This window comes from Vespula vulgaris, chromosome 1 (assembly GCF_905475345.1).
Source record: "Vespula vulgaris chromosome 1, iyVesVulg1.1, whole genome shotgun sequence".
Taxonomy (NCBI): domain Eukaryota; kingdom Metazoa; phylum Arthropoda; class Insecta; order Hymenoptera; family Vespidae; genus Vespula; species Vespula vulgaris.
In genome coordinates this window covers 5,214,971-5,235,650 of record NC_066586.1, presented here as the reverse complement: position 1 = coordinate 5,235,650, position 20,680 = coordinate 5,214,971, and the positions used below count along the sequence as shown (strand labels likewise).

Sequence of the window (20,680 nt, the reverse complement as noted above, 5' to 3'; positions counted from 1 at the left end):
TTATTTGAAAAATTATTTTTGTTTTGATTTGCAATGTGGTAATCGTTATACTGTAATAATTCAAGAAATGATACGTCGACGTAGAAAATGAATATTCTTTATTTAAGTGATGATGTATTAATGTTTGAATTTATGTTTAGGCCCATCCAATACCAGCTGAACTAGTAGCAAAACTACTAGGTAATCGAGTCGCAGTATCGCCCATAGTAACGGTAGAACCACGACGACGAAAGTTCCATAAGCCCATAACTTTAACCATACCGGTACCACAAGCAGCTAATAAAGGCATGATTAACCAATACTCGGGGGATGCACCGACTCTAAGGCTCCTGTGCAGCATAACTGGTAATATATGCTTGCACGTAATATTGTAGAGCAGCGTACCGTCTTACTGGAAAATCTCTTACCGATAAATTGCTGAAAATCGTTTTGTCGCAATCAATTTGGGTGTCATAAATATATATCTTGCCAGATTTCTTAAGCATTCGAGTAATCGACTTGTAGTTTAGTTAGGCATGATGACAACGTCGGTAGGCAATCTCGTCTGTTCTCAGGTCGTCGGGACTGCGCGGCATGCTCTCGGTTTTTTATTTTATATCATACACACATGTAATAACATTTGCGATATTTAAGTGTTATATTTTACGATAATCTATTGTGTATTTGTAGTAACGCATATAAAACTAATTATGTCGTTTTCATATTTACGATCACGATATATTTATTTATTTTTTATTTTTTTATTTTTTTATTTTTTTTATATTTTTGATTCTTTTTCTTTACTAAGTAATCTATAATTTATCTGTAGCTGATAAACACTGACTGCGGTTCACCCTTTGGTATCGGGCGAGATAATTGTTTCTTCAAATATTATATTATTATTTATATAATGTATTTCAACTAGATAAATAAATAATTCAGGGTTTAATCCTTTTAAATATTGAGTACACTTAATGAAGGGAAACGCATAGTATGTATAAAAAGGTCGTTAATTTGTAAAATGTGAAATATACGATACGATAGACGATAAGATTATTTATTCTTACAATTAGTTCATAATAGTTTGCAAAAATTAGTTTTTTTTACTAGTTACATAAATCAGACACGTAAACAATTTTTCTCTTTTTAAAAAAAGGAATATCGATACTGAAGGGTCGAGGAAGATCTCGTCTATCGAGTAAGTGTCAGCCAAGTGAATTATTTTCGACTGTAATTTATAATCTTCTTATTGAAAGTGTATGCATCGTTTAAAGTTTTCTCGTTACCAGTGGCAGTATCCCGAAGACCTTCGGATAGAGATTTAAAAGGGAGATGGTAGCTGCATGTTCCATAGAAACATTTCGTTGAGTACCATTGTTGTATACATATCTTGTTGTGATTCATTGTTAATGCTTGCATATTGTTAGGATTGAGTCATTTAGGTATGGATTATTAATTAAAGTAGATCAAAGTTTTATTACTTAGCTCATCGTAAGCGTTAACTTAAAAGTTTTTGTTTCAGCACATTCAGTTGAATGGTAATTGCTTCAATATATCAAGCTTTTATTCGAACTCAATTTCTCTAATTGACATTGTGCTTATTGTAAAATACATGTATCTCTCTGAAATCGTGGAATCGTGTTTCGACGTTAGAGTACATTCTCATAATGAGGAATTGTTGCAAAAAATCGCATTTCTTTTACGTTAAATTATTACATACGCACAGCCACACTTTTTAGTTTATATTTTAATCTGAGGCTTCGTAGTTGTTTAACATATATCACAGATTCAATCACATTTTTTCGTTATTAAAATACAATTTGATGGAATATATCACACTATATTTTCCAATTATTTCAATAAATTCGCTAATGTTTGTGCGATGTCTTTCAAATACACATCTTCGAAATAGGAGTACACTCGTGTTGCTTTTTATAGGTATTATTACATTTTCTCAATTGGTGCGTATAAAAATATGCAAATAATGAAGCTTTTTTTTTCATTATATACGTCTTGTGTACATAATAATCCATAGCACGTAACGTTAGCACATTTATAGAGACCGATGTTAAATACAAAACGTTCATAAGTTCTTACAAACAGCACATACATATATTGTTCTATATGTATTTTCAGGTTTTAATGAATTTGTATTTTTTACCCAATTTGTAAATATGTATCTGTGTGTGTGTATATACATATATATATATATATATATATATATATATATATATATATATATATAGATACACAATAAGCATATCTATGCCTACAATATATAAACATATTTTTATCATATCTTGTGTATCAAGAAAAAAGATATTTCTGAAGATCATTGTTCATATTCATTATAAAACGAGAATGATTTCGTCAAGCATCCTCCTGTCCTTTCTGTCTGCTAATGAAATCAACATATTTGCACTCATAATCATTGAAAACAATTTCAATATTATAAAAATTACTTTATTCTTTTCACATTTATTCGAGACTGTAATTAATTTCGGTCGCACCGGATAAAAACACACGTTTCACTACTGTTATTGAACATTTCTAGCACGGACATATTTTAATAATGTTATTGGACTTGACATGTATGTCGTTCAGGGGGTCAGTCTCGGGCAGTCTGGGAGGATGTCACAGGTTCGACACCATTGACTTTCGTCAAGGATTGTGTCTCTTTTACTACCACGGTATCTGCTCGGTTTTGGCTAATGGACTGCCGAAATATTTCGGAAGCGACAAAAATGGCAACAGAATTGTATACTCATGCTACCCATGTACCATTTATGGCTAAGTACGTTTGACATTTATAATGAATCGAAACAACACTTGTTAACAAAATAATTATATTTATTTCGACGTACGTATTTTTCAATTTTGAAACATTACTCGATATTATTTATAGATTTGTAGTCTTCGCAAAACGTATAGATCCTTTGGAGGCCAGGATACGCGTATTTTGTATGACTGATGATAAAGAGGATAAAACTCTTGAACATCAAGAGCATTTTACAGAAGTTGCGAAGAGTAGAGATGTTGAAGTAAGTGCATTAAACTTTTTATTGTGATAAGAAATAAAATGTAATTTTTTTTTTTTTTGGACGTTGTACGTTTACAGGTGTTAGAAGGCAAAACTCAATACATGGAATTTACGGGTAATCTTGTACCAGTATTAAAAAGTGGCGAACAGCTTCAATTGCCATTCAGAGCGTTTAAAGAAAATAGAGTACCGTTTACTGCGCGGATAAAAGATCCAGATGCGGCAGATATGATGGGTCGAATAATGTTTATGAGCGAGCCTAAGGTTCCTAAAGGCGAGGTGCCACAAACACCAATATGTACATTGAATATTTTGTTACCTGAAAAGATTTCTCCTGAACCTGCGGTTTCAGAATTGGATTTACTTGAATTATCGAAAAATTACAGTTTTCTACGCGATGGTGGAATCAGTATGTAATAATGATTTATTATTTTATTTTTATAATTGCAATTGGGATTATATTTTTATTATCAGTTATATATATTCGGCAGAGATTTCCTATTCTTTTTATTTTTAGGTCGGCCAGATGCTATACATAGAGCAACTATACGTTTAAGGGATATAGCAAATTTACTAGGCAAAGATTGGGAACAATTAGCAGAAGAACTTAATATTGCTCCGAACGATGTGTCTTTGATAAAACAGGAATATCCTGATAAACCAGCTCAACAAGCGGCAGCAATGTTCAAACTCTGGCAAAGTAATGGAAATAAAGCAACGGGTAAGTTCAAATATACTTAAAAGTTATTATTTACATAATACTATATATCGTAGACTTATATAAATAGGCGTAAAAAGAATTAAATTTGTATTAGTAAGATGCATCATAATTAAACCATAATCGTCGAAGCGCGATCATCACGCAAGGTCAAAAAATAAGATTTGCTCACTGCGATTGACTCAGACGTGTGGAATCTCAATCGTAACGTTGTTGATGATCTCATGCTACATTATTATGCCTGACATAACTCACGACTCTTACTCTCACTCTTTCTCTCTCTCTCTCTCTCTTTCCCACTACTATAATGATTCCATCTTATTCTGACAAAGTACGCAAAACGTCTCTGCAATCAGTGGAACGACAAACAGTCGCGTAGTACGGTCTAAAGAACACGAAGGGGATACGATCAAATTTATTCGTGTTTGTCGCTTATTACTCGTCAGTTTTCTGCTTAAGAATTTATATTGATTACTTCGTAATAATTTTATCTGTTTTTGATATTACTATCAGTGACCTTGTGAAAAGATCGTAGTGATTTAAAAAAAATAATTTTTATATGGTGCATGTTGTTGTAAATTAGAAACTAAGATGTACATATCTTTATATCAAGAATACAAAAATCCAACGACGAATTTATATACTAGCGAACTTTTATTAATATTTCATAAAACATCTTCGATATGTCTTCACACTTCCAAAATTTCAGGTATGTTTTATAAATGGAATAATTGAAAAAAATAAACGCATTATTTTTAGAAATGCGTTGCTTAAAAAAAGTTTTTAAATATAAATATTTATTTATATAGTGCGTTGCTTATAGAGAAAAATTTATGAATATAAATAGTTATTTATACAGAGCGTTGGTTAGAAAAAAATGAATATATATATATATATATATATATATATATATATATAATATTGTTTATTTATTTGGCGGAATTTTTTCGTATTATTACATTGCTATAAATATTTATTACGTAGCTATACTTTGAGCATATTATAGATATAAACGCATGAATATATATAATACAATATGAATATAATTCTTTTTATAGGTAATACCTTAGAAAAGGCGCTCAATAAGATTGGCCGAGAAGATATTGTTAACAAATGTATATTTAACGTAGAACTTGTTACTGATGATGTCGAAAAAGCAGTTGCAAGGGTTCAATTAGATCAGCCAGGTTTTGACTCCTTAAAAGAAGAATTAGGACCTTCGAGGGACACATCTCTTCGACGTGATGCAACTATGGATCCAAAAATGGATCCTGATTATGAGGAACCAGATAGAATGAAGGTATGCGGTATTATGGATAAATCCTACCATACCATTGCAAATTATCAAACATTATAATGAAATATTAATCAATTCTAGGAATCTGAATCCGTAGAAGAGCTTAGTAACACTGGTCGTTTGCAGGATAAACGATGTAAGTAAAAAATTGTGAATAGTGATAGCTACAGTGTGGGAAAAAACTATGAAAAAAAAACTATAAAATAATGATCTTTATAATTTAATTTTATTACAGTATATGATAATAAATTTTTGCCTTTGTTATTTGAAATATTACTAAGCATTTTTTAAATTATTACTTAATAAAAATAATAAGCAGTAGAAAGAAAATATCTTACGTTTTTAAAATGATATAATAGTGATTAACAAACAATATATGCACGCTAAATAATTGCTCAATCATGATTTCGTGTTACCTTCCATTTTTTCTAATGCATCACTAGCAGATGAATCACGTCATAATTTAACATATTTTAACACGTTGAATTTTGGGCTCTTCGTTCACAACACGTTTCTCGCACTTAACAGCCAAGCAGCATGTCACAATCGCAAATGGCACTGTATTCAACGGAACCTCGACACCCATCAAAGATAAATATGCAAGTGATGAGAAAGAATTGGGAGATATGATGGCTGATTTCATTGAACATAAATGTCACGTTACCGACACGATGAGTAAAAAATCACGCGACGAGCTCGACGACGAAGAAAAAAAGCGACAAAGGGTGATTGCTGACGCTAATAAAATAGTTTCTGGTAAGTGATTCAGTATTACTACTAAACTGGTGGGTTGAGGGGCCGTGCTTTATTTGCAAAAAGGATACTATTATTAAAAGGAAACGAAAAGCTATTGATGAGCACCTACTTATTTCATTCGAACTTTCGCAGCATGTTCAGCCCAATACGGTAACGCACGCTTGGTTCTAAAATATCAATTTATTTTATATTAACTATTTACAATTAAAAAAAAATTATTAATTTTATTATTAATAAAATTCTGTGGAATTTATACAAATTGCGAAATTTTCTGATATAATAAAAATTGTTAACTATATTGTTAACTATATGTATATATATATTTAAAAATAATACAATCATTAAACAATTAATATTAATTTTTAATGATAAATAACTTAATAAAAATATTTCGTATTGACACTTTTAACGCACTGAATAGCACATTATCATTTCATTATTTATTGTGTAATGAGAACGAAAAGTATATTTTAAAGTTTCTGTAATTTCTATGTATATAAGGTGCCATCTCATAATGGATTATGTTTTTATATTGTTTGATCGTAATAGATTTTTCTAAAAGAAAACAATTTTTTTGTTCCTAGAGTGAAAAATTAATTCTTCGTATAACGATTTAGAAGAGCAACAAATTTGAGTATTATCTTATTATTCAAATAATTAATTTATATTTAATATGTGCAAACGTGATGATACATTCGCGTGATAATGCACTAGAACGGTTACCATCTTGTCTTTTAATTTTACTCACAGGTTCCGGACGCCGCTGTGGATATCTTCATATTTCAGCTTGCTTATCTTTCTTAATAAGTACTGATTTATTTAATTTGCCTCTCGATCGACATTTCATATATGTATATATCGTATATGATTATACGATTTCTAACATAATTCATTTAATCATTTCGCTAATACATTTTCTAGTCTTCAACACATTCCTAGCAATTTGTTTCAGCAAGATTATGCTACAATTATTTGGCGATGCATGAACAGTCAAATGTGTGTGGCCTTACTGTGTGGACGCACGGAGCAGCCGTCTTTATAGATTGTAAATAGATACACATATGTTTATTAGCGAAATAAAAGAAATAGAAATCGAGTAAATAGTTTTATCAAAGTTTACAGTAATAAAGAATCATTTAGGAAACGAAAAATCCCGAGTTTTATACATTTGTATTTAATATTGTTCATTTAAATATTTATCCCCTTCAGTGTTAAGGAGTATTCAAATATTTTTTTTAAATATACAAAACACAATGTTACATCGCACATTTACATCAACAATTGCAGTACGCAAGAATACTTTCGACATCGGAAATGATAGATAATTAATAATTAATTATTTATATATATTTTATCATACTCATTCATTGGAAAATAGCTTATCTACTTTTATTAGTTGATGGATGGCTGCTCCACTGCACATACACTCTACGCACAATCCACGCGGCAATCTAACTCTCTGCTCCAATCAAAGAAAAATGATGAACGAGCCGGCTTACACTAATGATGACGCAATATGAACGAATAAAATGTGCTCCCTTATATATGTTACGTTTACAGATGCCTAAAATATATAATACTTAATTAACAGGTGTAATAGCAGAGGCAGAGAAAGAAAAGGAGAAGTTAGCGAAGGAAGGGTGGTCGGTGGTTTATGATGATATGCGGGACAGTGAGAAGGTGAGAGGTGCTGTAGGGCAATCTTCATTTAATAAAGAGATAGCTAAAAGTTCAGATCAATTTAGGGATGCAGAGTTAGGTATAATTCTACAACCAAAAGTTAGAGATGATGTAGAGCCTCTTATAATTAAACAAGAAAGGGCACATGGCGGGAAAAAGGATCCAAAGAAGCAAATTTCTTTCCCGAAACAAACAGGCATTTTAAAGAAGGATTTAGTAGTAGAACAACCAGTTGTTAGGGAGATTAGCATTGTAAAAGATATTAAACCCACAGTAGTTACTATAACTTCCACAGATTCTATTACTTTACCTCATAGTAAAGTAGAAGTTAGTGAAAAAGAGAAGATGTCTAAGGAAGGTAAAGATGTAGATGAGAAGTTGTTACAAGGTGATATGACATCTCAACCTATGAAAGACTCCGATAAAAAGATTAAAATGACAGAAATAAAAACGAATATTGGAACGGATGTTCCAACGAAGAGCCAAGTGGAACAGGACGGGACATCAATTACCGATAAGCGTCATTCCGCGTATAAAGATGTATATGATGCTCAATATCCCGTAAAGAATCTCGACGAAGGAACAACTGATACATCAAAAAAGGTGAAAGATAAAAGCAGTGGTATATTTTCGGGTATTTTTAAAGGTCCTAAGTTAAAGAAGGGTAAATCCAAAGATTCGAAAGAGACATCTTTTGACAGCGGAGATGAGGAAAGCAAAATTACTTCGGTTTCCGACACAGTATCAAAACCTGTAAGTATATCTCACGATAAAGGTCCTTCGCCACAAAAAGATTCAGAAACTATCCTATCTGATATAAAACTTACAACTATAAATTTATTGGAGGATGCTAAGAATACTGCTGCTCTCTTACATGCACCAACAGAATCTAATGAAAAAAATGGATTAGTAACAATTCCTGTAGAAGATAAAAAGAGCAAATCATCGATCGAAGCTCATACTAAGCCTCAAGTAGTACACGAAGTAAAAGAAAAAATTACGACCGTAGGAATCAAAAAAGAACATATTAACGGAACAACAACGATCCAATCAAACCAGACAATAGACTCTCTTAATGGCACAGGGAAAAATGTAGAGCGAGAAGATAATCAAAATCTTGAAATAATGTCAAAGAGTAGTCCAACTAAACAAGAAAATGTTCAAAAATCTGACTTAAAAGAATCACCAAAGAAAGAAGATAAAGATGATAGCGATGCAGGTACAACTGGTAAAGAACGTGGTGGTATATTTGGAATATTTAAAAGTCCGAAATCGAAAGAAAAAAAAACGAGTAAAATAAAAGATTCATCTCTAGATTATAGTGACGAAGAACTTAAATCCACTACAGAAAAATTCCTTGAAGAAACACGTAAAGTTGCCGGCGAGGATGTAATTCACGTAGGTTACAAGACAGAGGATACAAAACCTATTGCTACAAGTCCAATAACTACGCTTAGTGCTGCTACTTACGATAGCTCTGATGTACCAGTAGACAAAGTTAGTAAACATTCGTACGATGTAACGGGTAAATATAAATTGGAACCAACTCTACCAGCAGATAAGAAATCTGATAAAGAAACTGCAGAAGAAAGTAAAGAAAAGGGTAATTTCTTTGGTATATTCAAAAGTCCTAAACCAAAATCTAAGAAAGGGACAAGAGATCGTAGTATTTCGAAAGAGAGATCATTTGATAGCACAGATGAAGATTCCTATAATGCAGATGTAAAATATACTGAACATTTAAGTAAATCATCGATTCAAAAAGAAGAAGAAAGCCAGGAATCAGGATCAGGAGATGAGGGAACTAAAGAAAAAAGCGGTGGTATTTTCGGAATGTTTAGAAGTCCCAGATTGCAACGTGGTTCTCGAAGTAAATCTAAAGAAAAAAGTTTACCTCCTGAAATACCACAAAGTGATTCGAAAGAAACAACAGCCAAATTCCTAGAGGATACGCGCAATACTGCCGAAATGATCGGTAGTTATCAACAATCACCTTTGATTTCATCACAAAATCAAGAAGATTCGACTAAAGAAAAAACTCCACCTATAGAAAAAGCACCTATTGATATCGCAGCTCAGAGAGTTGTAAATGGTGTAAAAGATGTGAAAGATGCTGTAGCGAAAGAACTGAAAGAAGATAGTAAAGCTGTAAAGAGTGCACTCGCTGTTAGTACTGGTGCTGTTGTGGATGGTGCCCAATCAGTAAAAGATAAAGCTACGAAAGAAACTAAAAAAGCAAAAGATAAAACGTCTGGATTTTTCTCGGGTATATTCAAGGGAACTAAACATACAGCTGAAGACATTTCCGATGATGTTAAAGATTTCGTAGCAGAAACAAAAACTGAAGCTGCCAAAGAAGAGGCTCGTGCAAAAGAAGCAGCTGCACAAGCTGTAAAAACTACCGATGATACAAAAACTAAACTTGCAGCTGGTGTTAAAGATTTAAAAGATAAGACAGTAGCAGGAGTGCAAGATGCTAAGGAGAAAACAGCTGTTAGTGTTAAAGATGGAAAAGATAAGACAGTAACTATAACGCAAGATATCAAGGAAAAAGTAGTAACTGTCACTAAAGATACAAAGGACAAAGTAGTAATTGGAGCACAGGATCTCGCCGAAAAAACAGCAGCTGGTGTAAAGGATGCAAAAGACAAAACAGTAGAAGGAGCCCAGGACTTTACGAAGAAAACAGCAGCTGGTGTAAAAGATATCAAAGATAAAACTGCTTCAGTGGTTACAGACGTAAAAGACAAAATTGTGCTTGATGGTAAAATAGCTGCTGATAAAATAGAAACCAAAACTCTTAAAGTTGCAGATGGTGTGAAGGATGCAAAAGATAGTGCAACAAAAGAATTAAAAGAAGATGCTGAAGTTGTAAAAGGAGCACTTACTACTGGTGCTACTGCTATTGTAGATGGTGCTCAATCAACGAAAGATAAAACTATAAAAGAAACTAAAAAAGCTAAAGATAAAACATCTGGGTTTTTCTCAGGCATATTTAAGGGAGCTAAGCATGCGGTAGAAGATATTTCTGACGAAGTTAAAGAGTTCTTAGAAGAAACTAAAATCGAAGCTGAAGAAGAAGAGGCACGTGCTAAAGAAACTGCTTCACGAGCTGCTAAATCTGCAGATGATGTAAAAGATAAAACTGTAACTGTGGTTAAAGACCTGAAGGATAAAACAGTAGCAGAAGCAGAAGATGTGAAAAAGAAGGTAGTAATTGGTGCAAAAGATGTAAAAGAAAAAACGGTGGAAGGGGTACAAGATGTCACAAAGAAGACAGTAGCTGGCGTAAAGGATGCCAAAGATAAATCAGCCGATGTAGCAGTAGATGCAGGTGACAAAATAATTTCTAATGGAAAAAAAGCAATTGATAAAGTAGAAACTGTAGCACATGGAGTTGCGGAAAAAGCAAATGATGCAAAGGATAATGTAGCAAAAGAATTAAAAGAAGATGCCGCAGTTGTAAAGGGTACACTTTCCAGTTCTGCTGATGCTGTCGTAGATGGTACGCAATCAGCGAAAGATAAAGCTGACAAGGAAAGTAAAAAAGCTAAAGAAAAAGCATCTGGATTTTTCTCGGGTATTTTTAAGGGTGCTAAGCAAACAGTTGACGATGCTTCTGAAGATGTAAAAGAGTTCTTGGACAAAACAAAAGCCGAAGCTGCAGAAGAAAAAGCACGTGCTAAAGAAGCTGCTTCACGAGCTGCTAAATCGGTGGATGATGTAAAAGATAAAACTGTTGCTGGAGTTAAAGACCTTAAAGACAAAACAGTAACAGGAGTGCAAGACGTGAAGGAAAAGACAGTAACAGGCATGAAAGATGCAAAAGATAAAACTGTAGGAGCAACGGAAGATGTTAAAGAGAAAATAGCAATCGGCGTAAAAGATGCTAAAGAGAAAGTAGTAACTGAAGCACATGATATTACAGAGAAGGCAGTAATTGGCGCAAAGGATGCAAAAGAAAAAGCAGTGGAAGGAGTACAAGATGTTACAAATAAGACAGTAATTGGCGTAAAAGATGTCAAAGATAAAGCAGCCGATGTAACAGCAGATGCAGGCGACAAAATAATTTCTGGTGGAAAAAAAGCAGTTGATAAAGTAGAAACAGCAGCACATGGGGTTGCGGAAAAAGCAAAAGATGCAAAAAATAATGTGACAAAAGAATTAAGAGAAGATGCTGCAGTTGTAAAGGGTGCTATTGTAGATGGTTCGCAGTCAACGAAAGATAAAGCAGACAAAGAAAGTAAAAAAGCTAAAGAAAAAGCATCTGGATTTTTTTCGGGTATTTTTAAAGGTGCTAAGCAAACAGTTGACGATGCTTCTGAAGATGTAAAAGAGTTCTTGGACAAAACAAAAGCCGAAGCTGCAGAAGAAAAAGCACGTGCTAAAGAAGCTGCTTCACGAGCTGCTAAATCGGTAGATGATGTAAAAGATAAAACTGTTGCTGGAGTTAAAGACCTGAAGGACAAAACAGTAGCAGGAGTGCAAGATGTGAAAGAAAAGACAGTAGTTGGTGTGAAAGATGCAAAAGATAAAACTGTAGGAGCAACAGAAGATGTTAAAGAGAAAATAGCAATCGGCGTAAAAGATGTTAAAGAAAAAGTAGTTACTGAAGCACATGATATTACACAGAAGGCAGTAATTGGCGCAAAAGATGCAAAAGAAAAAGCGGTGGAAGGAGTACAAGATGTTACAAAGAAGACAGTAACTGGCGTAAAGGATGCTAAAGATAAAGCAGCCGATGTAGCAGCAGATGCAGGTGACAAAATAATTTCTGGTGGAAAAAAAGCAGTTGATATAGTAGAAAGTACAGCACATGGAGTTACAGAAAAAGCAAAAGATGCAAAGGATAATGCAGCAAAAGAATTAAGAGAAGATGCCGCAGTTGTAAAGGGTACACTTTCCAGTTCTGCTGATGCTGTCGTAAATGGTGCGCAATCAGCGAAAGATAAAGCTGACAAAGAAAGTAAAAAAGCTAAAGAAAAAGCATCTGGATTTTTCTCGGGTATTTTTAAGGGTGCTAAGCAAACGGTTGACGATGCTTCTGAAGATGTAAAAGAGTTCTTGGACAAAACAAAAGCCGAAGCTGCAGAAGAAAAAGCACGTGCTAAAGAAGCTGCTTCACGAACTGCTAAATCTGTAGAAGATGCAAAAGATAAAACTGTTGCTGGAGTTAAAGACCTGAAGGACAAAACAGTAGCAGGAGTGCAAGATGTGAAAGAAAAGACAGTAGTTGGTGTGAAAGATGCAAAAGATAAAACTGTAGGAGCAACAGAAGATGTTAAAGAGAAAATAGCAATCGGCGTAAAAGATGCTAAAGAGAAAGTAGTAACTGAAGCACATGATATTACACAGAAGGCAGTAATTGGCGCAAAGGATGCAAAAGAAAAAACAGTGGAAGGAGTACAAGATGTTCGAAAGAAGACAGTAGCTGGCGTAAAAGATGTCAAAGATAAAGCAGCCGATGTAGCAGCAGACGCAGGCGACAAAATAATTTCTGGTGGAAAAAAAGCAGTTGATAAAGTAGAAACTGCGGCCCATGGGGTTGCGGAAAAAGCAAAAGATGCAAAGAATGATGTAGCGAAAGAATTAAAAGAAGATGCCACAATTGTAAAGGGTGCACTTTCCAGTTCTGTTGATGCTGTAGTAGATGGTACACAGTCAGCGAAAGATAAAGCTGATAAAGAAACGAAAAAAGCTAAAGAAAAAGCATCTGGATTTTTCTCGGGCATTTTTAAAGGTGCTAAACATACAGTTGATGATATTTCTGAAGATTTCAAAGAGTTTTTGGACAAGACAAAAGCCGAAGCCGTGGAAGACGAGGCACGTGCTAAAGAAGCTGCTTTACGAGCTACTAAATCTGTTGATGATACAAAAGATAAAACTGTTACCGGTGTCAAAGATATAAAAGACAAGACATTAGCAGGAGTAGAAGTCGTTAAACAGAAGACAGTAGCTGATGCTAAGGATGCAAAAGATAAAATTGTTGCTACAACCCAAGACGCTAAAGAAAATATAGTATCAAGCACTAAAGATGCCAAAAACAAAGCAATAAGTGGAGTGCACGATATTACAGATAAATCAGTAAGAAGTGTAGAAGATGTAAAAGATAAAACAGTAGAAGGAATAAAGGATATCACCGAGAAAACTGCAGCTGACGTAAAAGATATCAAAAATAAAGCAGTTGCGGCAGTATCAGACACAGAAGAAGAAGTTATTTCTGGTGGGAAAAAAGTAACATATAAAATAGAAACCACTACTCACAGAGTTACAGAAGGTGCAAAGGATGCTAAAGACACTGTAGCAAAAGAACTGAAGGATGACGCTGAAGTAGTCAAAAATTTATTTAGCACCAGTGCTGGTGCTGTTGTAGATGAAGTACAATCCGCGAAAGATAAAGCTGACAAGGAAAGTAAAAAAGCTAAAGAAAAAGCATCTGGATTTTTTTCGGGTATTTTTAAAGGTGCTAAGCAAACAGTTGACGATGCTTCTGAAGATGTAAAAGAGTTCTTGGACAAAACAAAAGCCGAAGCTGCAGAAGAAAAAGCACGTGCTAAAGAAGCTGCTTCACGAACTGCTAAATCTGTAGAAGATGCAAAAGATAAAACTGTTGCTGGAGTTAAAGACCTGAAGGACAAAACAGTAGCAGGAGTGCAAGATGTGAAAGAAAAGGCAGTAGTTGGTGTGAAAGATGCAAAAGATAAAACTGTAGGAGCAACAGAAGATGTTAAAGAGAAAATAGCAATCGGCGTAAAAGATGCTAAAGAGAAAGTAGTAACTGAAGCACATGATATTACACAGAAGGCAGTAATTGGCGCAAAGGATGCAAAAGAAAAAACAGTGGAAGGAGTACAAGATGTTCGAAAGAAGACAGTAGCTGGCGTAAAAGATGTCAAAGATAAAGCAGCCGATGTAGCAGCAGACGCAGGCGACAAAATAATATCTGGTGGAAAAAAAGCAGTTGATAAAGTAGAAACTGCAGCACATGGAGTTACGGAAAAAGCAAAAGATGCAAAGGATAATGTAGCAAAAGAATTAAAAGAAGATGCTGCAGTTGTAAAGGATGTAGTTTCTAGTGGTGTTGATGCTGTTGCACACGGTGCACAATCAGTAAAAGAAAAGACTGCAAAAGAAACTAAAAAAGCTAAGGAGAAAACATCTGGATTTTTCTCAGGTATTTTTAAGGGAGCTAAGCATACAGTTGATGATGTTGCTGAAGATGTTAAAGAGTTTTTGGATAAAACAAAAGCAGAAGCTGCTGAAGAAGAGGCACATGCTAGAGAGGCTGCTTCCAAAGCTGTTACATCTGTAGAAGATGCAAAAGACAGGATTACTACTGATGTCAAAGATGTAAAAGATAAAACAATAGCAGAAATGCAAGATGCTAAAGAGAAGACAGTAGCTGCTGTTAAAGATGCAAAGGAGAAAACTGTTGTAACAACCCAAGATGTCAAAGAAAAAATAGTGTCTAGTACTAAAGATGCTAAAGGTAAAATAGTAGATGGTGTACATGATATTACGGAGAAAGCAGAAGCTGATATAAAAGACGTGGCAGACAAAACAGTAGAAGGAGCTATCGATCTAAACAAGAAAACTGCAACTGAGGTAAATGATATGAAAGATAAAGTTGCTTCATCAGCAACGGGCGCAAGGGATCAAATTGTTTCAGATGGTAAGAAAGCTACTGGTAAAATAGAAATAGCCGCACATGGATTTGTAAATGGTGCACAAGATACGAAAGATACCATAGCAAAAGAATTAAAAGAAGATATGAAAGTAGTGAAAGGTGCAGTTACCAGTGGTGCTGATGCTATTGTGGACAGTACTAAAACACAAAAGGATAAAGCTACGAAAGAAACAAAGAAAACTAAGGACAAAGCAACTGGATTCTTCTCGGGCATATTAAAGGGAGCTAAGCACGCTGTTGAAGATGTCTCTGAAGATATTAAGGAATTCTTTGAAGAAACAAAGGCCGAAGCTGCCGAAGAGGAAGCGCGTGCTAAGGAAGCTGCCTCACGAGCAGCGAAATCTGTTGATGATGCAAAGAATAAAGCTGTTGCTGATGTTAAACATGTAAAAGATAAAATGGTAGTAGAAGTGCAAGATGCGAAATATAAAACAGTAGCTAGTGCAAAAGATGCAACAGATAAAACCTTAGTTGCAATGCAAGATATGAAAAATAAAACACAAGAAGAAGTTCAAGATATGACAAAGAAAATAGTAGCAAACGTTACAGATGAAAAAGATAAAGCAACTTATGTAGCTGCGGAAGTAGGCGACAAAGTGATCTCTGGTGGAAAGAAAGCTGTTGATAAAGTAGAAACTGCAGCACATGGGGTTGCGGAAAAAGCAAAAGATACAAAGGATGATGTAGCAAAAGAATTAAAAGAAGATGCCGCAGTTGTAAAGAGTGCACTTTCCACTAGTGTTGACACCGTTGTAGATGGAGCCCAATCAGCGAAAGATAAAGCTGAGAAAGAAACGAAAAAAGCTAAAGAAAAAGCATCTGGATTTTTCTCGGGTATTTTTAAAGGTGCTAAGCATACAGTCGATGATGCTTCAGAAGATTTAAAAGAATTCTTGGATAAAACAAAAGCGGAAGCTGCGGAAGAAAGAGCACGTGCTAAAGAAGCTGCCTCACAAGCTGCTAAATCGGCGGATGATGTAAAAGATAAAACTCTTGCTGATGTTAAAGATTTGAAAGACAAAACAGTAGCAGGAGTAGAAGATGTAAAAGAAAAAACAGTAGCTGTTGTTACAGATGCAAAAGATATAACTGCTACTACAACACTTGACATCAAAGAAAAAATTGTATCTAGCACTAAAGATGCAAAAGACAAAGCAGTAATGGAAGGAAAGGATATTACCGAGAAAGCAGTAGCTGGTGTAAAGGATGCTAAAGACAAAACAGTGGAAAGAGCCCATATTCTTACAGAGACAACAGAAGCTGGATTAATAGATATAAAAAATAAAGCTTCTGCGGTAGCTGCAAATGTAGGAGATAAAATTATATCTGGTGGAAAAAAAGCAACTGATAAAGTAGAAATCACAGCTCACGTAGTTGCGGATGATGCGAAACACGCGAAGGAAGCTGTAGCTAAAGAATTGAAAAAAGATGCTGAAGTTATGAAAGGTTCTTTAGTTTCCGCTGCTGATGCTGCAGCGGATAGCGCCCGGTCAGCAAAAGAAAAAACTGCAAAAGAAACGAAAAAAGCAAAAGATAAAACATCTGGATTTTTTTCGGGTATAATTAAGGGAGCTAAACATGCAGTTGAAGATGTTTCCGAAGATGTTAAAGAATTCTTAGAAGAGACGAAAGCTGAAGCTATAGAAGAAGAGGCGCGTGCTAAAGATGCTGCATCACGTACCGCTAAATCTGTAGATGATGCAAAGAATAAGACCGCTGCTGGAATTAAAGACATTAAAGACAAAACAGTAATTGGATTACGAGATGCGAAAGACAAGACAGTAGCTGTTGTTAAAGACGCAAAGGATAAAACTGTTGCTAAAACACAAGACGTTAAAGAGAAGTTAGTAACCAGTATAAAAGATTCAAAAGAAAAAACAGTTAATGGATCACAAGATGTTACAGAGAAAGTCATAGCTGGTGTGGAGGATGTAAAAGATAAAGTTGCTTCTTCAGGTGCGGATGTAAAAGGCAAAATTGTTTCGGGTGGAAAAGTAGCTGCTGATAAAGTAAAAACCACAGCTCATGGAGTTGAAGATGATGCGAAGAATGCAAAAGATGCTGTAGCAAAAGAACTAAAGGAAGATACTGAAATTGTAAAGGGAACGCTTACCACTGGTGCTACTGCTGTTGTAGACGGCGCTCAATCAGCAAAAGATAAAGCTGCAAAAGAAACTAAAAAGGCTAAAGAAAAAACGTCTGGATTTTTTTCCGGTATACTCAAGGGAGCTAAACATGCAGTAGAAGATGTCTCTGATGATTTTAAAGAGTTCTTAGAAGAAACGAAAGCTGAAGCTGCCGAAGAAGAGGCACGTGCTAAAGACGCAACATCACGAGTTACAAAATCTGTAGATAATGCAAAGGACAAAGCCACTACTGGTGTCAAAGATCTAACAAATAAAACAATAGCAGAAGTGCAAGATACAAAAGAGAAAACAGCTGCTAGTGTGAAAGATGTAAAAGATAAAACTGTAGGCGCAACGCAGGATGTCAAAGAGAAAATAGTGTCTGGTACTAAAGATGCTAAAGATAAAATAATAATTGGCGCACAAGATATTACTGAAAAGGCAGTTACTAGCGTTAAGGATTCTAAAGACAAAGCATTAACAGATGCCCAAGATTTTACTGAAAAAACAGTAACTGGCATAAAGGACATAAAAGATAAAGCTTCTACGATAGCTACAGATGCAGGAGACAAAATATTATCGAGTGGAAAAATAGTAGCTGATAAAGTAGCAATCACAGCTCATGGAGTTTCGGAAGAGGCGAAGGATACCAAGGATGCTGTTGCAAAAGAATTAACAGAAGATACTGCAGTTGTAAAGAGCGCACTTTCCACTAGTGTTGATGCTGTTGCTGATGGTGCCCAATCAGCGAAAGAAAAAGCTGCGAAAGAAACTAAAAAAGCTAAAGAAAAAACATCTGGATTTTTCTCAGGTATTTTTAAAGGAGCTAAACACACAGTTGATGATGTTTCGGAAGATGTTAAGGAATTTTTGGATAAGACGAAAGCTGAAGCTGCGGAAGAAGAGTCACGTGCTAGAGAAGCTGCTTCACGAGCTGCTAAATCTATAGATGAAGCGAAAGACAGGATTACTACTGATGTCAAAGATGTAAAAGATAAAACAGTAGCAGGAGCACAAGATGCTAAGGAAAAGACAGTAGCTGTTGTTAAAGATGCAAAAGATAGAACTATTGCTACAACCCAAGCTGTCAAAGAAAATATAGTGGCTAGCACTAAAGATGTTAAAGACAAAGTAGTAGGTGGAACTCGTGATATTACGGAAAAAACAGTAATTGGTGTAAAGGATGCAAAAGATAAAACCGTGGAAGGAGTCCAAGATCTTACAAAAAGGACAACAGCTGGCGTTAAGGATGTCAAAGATAAAGCTGCTCTTACAGTTTCAGATGCAAGAGATAAAATTGTTTCTGGTGGAGAGAAAGCTGCTGATAAAATTGAAATCACAGCTCGTGGAGTTATGGATGGTTCGAAAGATACTATAGGGAAAAAACTTAAAGAAGATGCAGAAGTTGTAAAGGGTTCATTAGTTTCCGCTGCTGATGTTGTTGCGGATGACACTCAGTCAGCAAAAGATAAAACTGTAAAAGAAACTAAAAAAGCAAAAGACAAAGCATCTGGATTTTTTTCAGGTATAATTAAGGGAGCTAAGCATGTAGTTGAAGATGTTTCTGAAGATGTTAAAGAATTCTTAGAAGAAACGAAAGCTGAAGCTGCCGAAGAAGAAGCACGTGCTAAGGAAGCTGCTGCACGTGCGGCTAAGACTGTAGATGACGCAAAGGAGAAGACTGTTACAGGCGTAAAAGATCTAGAGCAAAAAGCAGTGTCAGGAGTACACGATGTTAAACAAAAGATCGTCTCCAGTGTTACAGATGCAAAAGATAAAAGTTCTGCTAAAATAGAGGGCATTAATAAGAAGATTACTACAGGTACGGCTGATGCTACAGTTATTGCAGTAGAAGGTACACAGTTTGTTGCCGAACAAGCTGTTGGTGGGATGAAAGATACGAAGGATAAATCTATCGCTACAGTTAAAGATATTAAAGCAAAAACTGAATCAAAAGTATCTGATATCACACAGAGTGCAGACAACGTTACAGTTTCTACAGGTGAAAAAATTTTCTCTACTGGAAAGCAAATATCTGATAAGATAGATTTGGCAACTCGTGGACTTGTTGAAGACGCGAAAGATGCGAAGGGAACAGTTTCCGAAGAAATAAAAGAAAAAGTACGATCTAGTAAAGAAACACTTGCAACTGGTAGTAGTGCTATTGTTGGCGGTACTCAAACAGCAAAAGAAAAAACTTCTAAGGAGGCAAAGAAGATTAAAGAGAAAGGATCTGGATTCCTATCTGGTATATTTAAAAGTGCCAAGCATGCAAAGGAAGACGTTACTGATGACGTGAAAGAATTCTTTGAAGAAACCAAAAACGAAGCTGTAGCCGAAGAGGCGCGAGCTAAAGAAGCTGCAGCACATTCAGTCAAAGTTGTAAAAGGCTTAAAAGATAAAACTGTAGATGTTATTGACGATACTAAAACAAGAACAGAGTCCAAAGTATCTGGCATTGCACGCAAAATTACTAGTGTCACTTCTTCTGGAAATAATTACCCTCCTAGTGAATCTGAAGATAATCGAAAAATTAATGAAAAATTCGGAGGAATAACGACCACAGTTATTAGCAGTGAAATAATTTCTCCTACACAAGGAGTTTCTGCACCATTTTCAGAAGTTTCTACGTTTGGAGTCTATCCAAAATCTGATGTGAATACAGTTAGTTCCGTTGTTAGCAGCGATCAGGATTTGGTATCACGAGATAGATCGAAAAAGATTTCGCGCATTCCACAACGTGTTAGTACTTCTCCGGATGACAGAACTGAACAACTAAGTACAAATTTGGGTTCAGGTAGAGTAGTTGTGATATCTAGTGAATTAGAGCACCTTGAACCTCACACAAGACAATCCGTCACCACAGTCGTTACAAAGTCTGTGCGGACGGCAGCAACACCACCACCCAGTCTCGCCGAGTTCACTGACAGTAGAATCGAAGGTATCTTGCAATAATTGCGTTATTCAAATTACATTCCAGCTGTGTGTAACATAATTAATTATGTTGTTGCTTTTCTCTGTAACTTCAGTTTTAATAGTTATACAAAAACGTGCAAACTAGTTGTGCACTTTCATTATTTATAATCAATTCTAACCTTCTAATCTAAATCACTTTCAGTCCACTAATGTTACCAACTTGTTGTTTATAGGTAATACATTCGTACGAAAAAATATAGAGAGGAGAGTGGAATGATCATTTCTACGTTATTTCAGATTATACACGCTAAATAATAATCTTCTTACGCATATATTTATTGCTAATTTGATTAACTATATTTCTATCGAAATTTGTATCAGTTTATAATCTGAACCGAAGAATACTTTGGGGTACGAATGTGTTCGAAAGATACTTGATTGGTGAAGATGTATAACAAAGTCCGCGTTTTTATTTATTATG

The 20,680-nt window shown here is 35.0% G+C and overlaps 1 protein-coding gene across 26 annotated transcripts in view; it reads left to right on the top strand.

Moving 5' to 3' along the window:
- LOC127071287 (ankyrin-3-like) overlaps positions 1-20,680 on the top strand; it is a 66,984-nt gene that overhangs the window by 35,829 nt on the left and 10,475 nt on the right. For 15 of the 26 annotated variants that reach the window (XR_007784963.1, XM_051010405.1, XM_051010466.1 and 12 more), the window contains 10 exons: positions 141-345; positions 1,136-1,177; positions 2,584-2,773; positions 2,885-3,020; positions 3,098-3,428; positions 3,537-3,740; positions 4,796-5,037; positions 5,116-5,170; positions 5,563-5,790; positions 7,382-20,224. Coding sequence is in view for 25 of the 26 variants with exons in the window: in XM_051010405.1 (XP_050866362.1) it covers positions 141-345; positions 1,136-1,177; positions 2,584-2,773; positions 2,885-3,020; positions 3,098-3,428; positions 3,537-3,740; positions 4,796-5,037; positions 5,116-5,170; positions 5,563-5,790; positions 7,382-20,224 (14,476 nt within the window). In the remaining variant the exon portion in view is untranslated. Of the gene's footprint in view, positions 1-140; positions 346-1,135; positions 1,178-1,268; positions 1,382-1,406; positions 2,170-2,583; positions 2,774-2,884; positions 3,021-3,097; positions 3,429-3,536; positions 3,741-4,795; positions 5,038-5,115; positions 5,171-5,562; positions 5,791-7,381; positions 20,225-20,680 lie in introns of those variants that run through there. The other 11 variants (XM_051010617.1, XM_051010476.1, XM_051010440.1 and 8 more) reach the window with 7 other exon arrangements.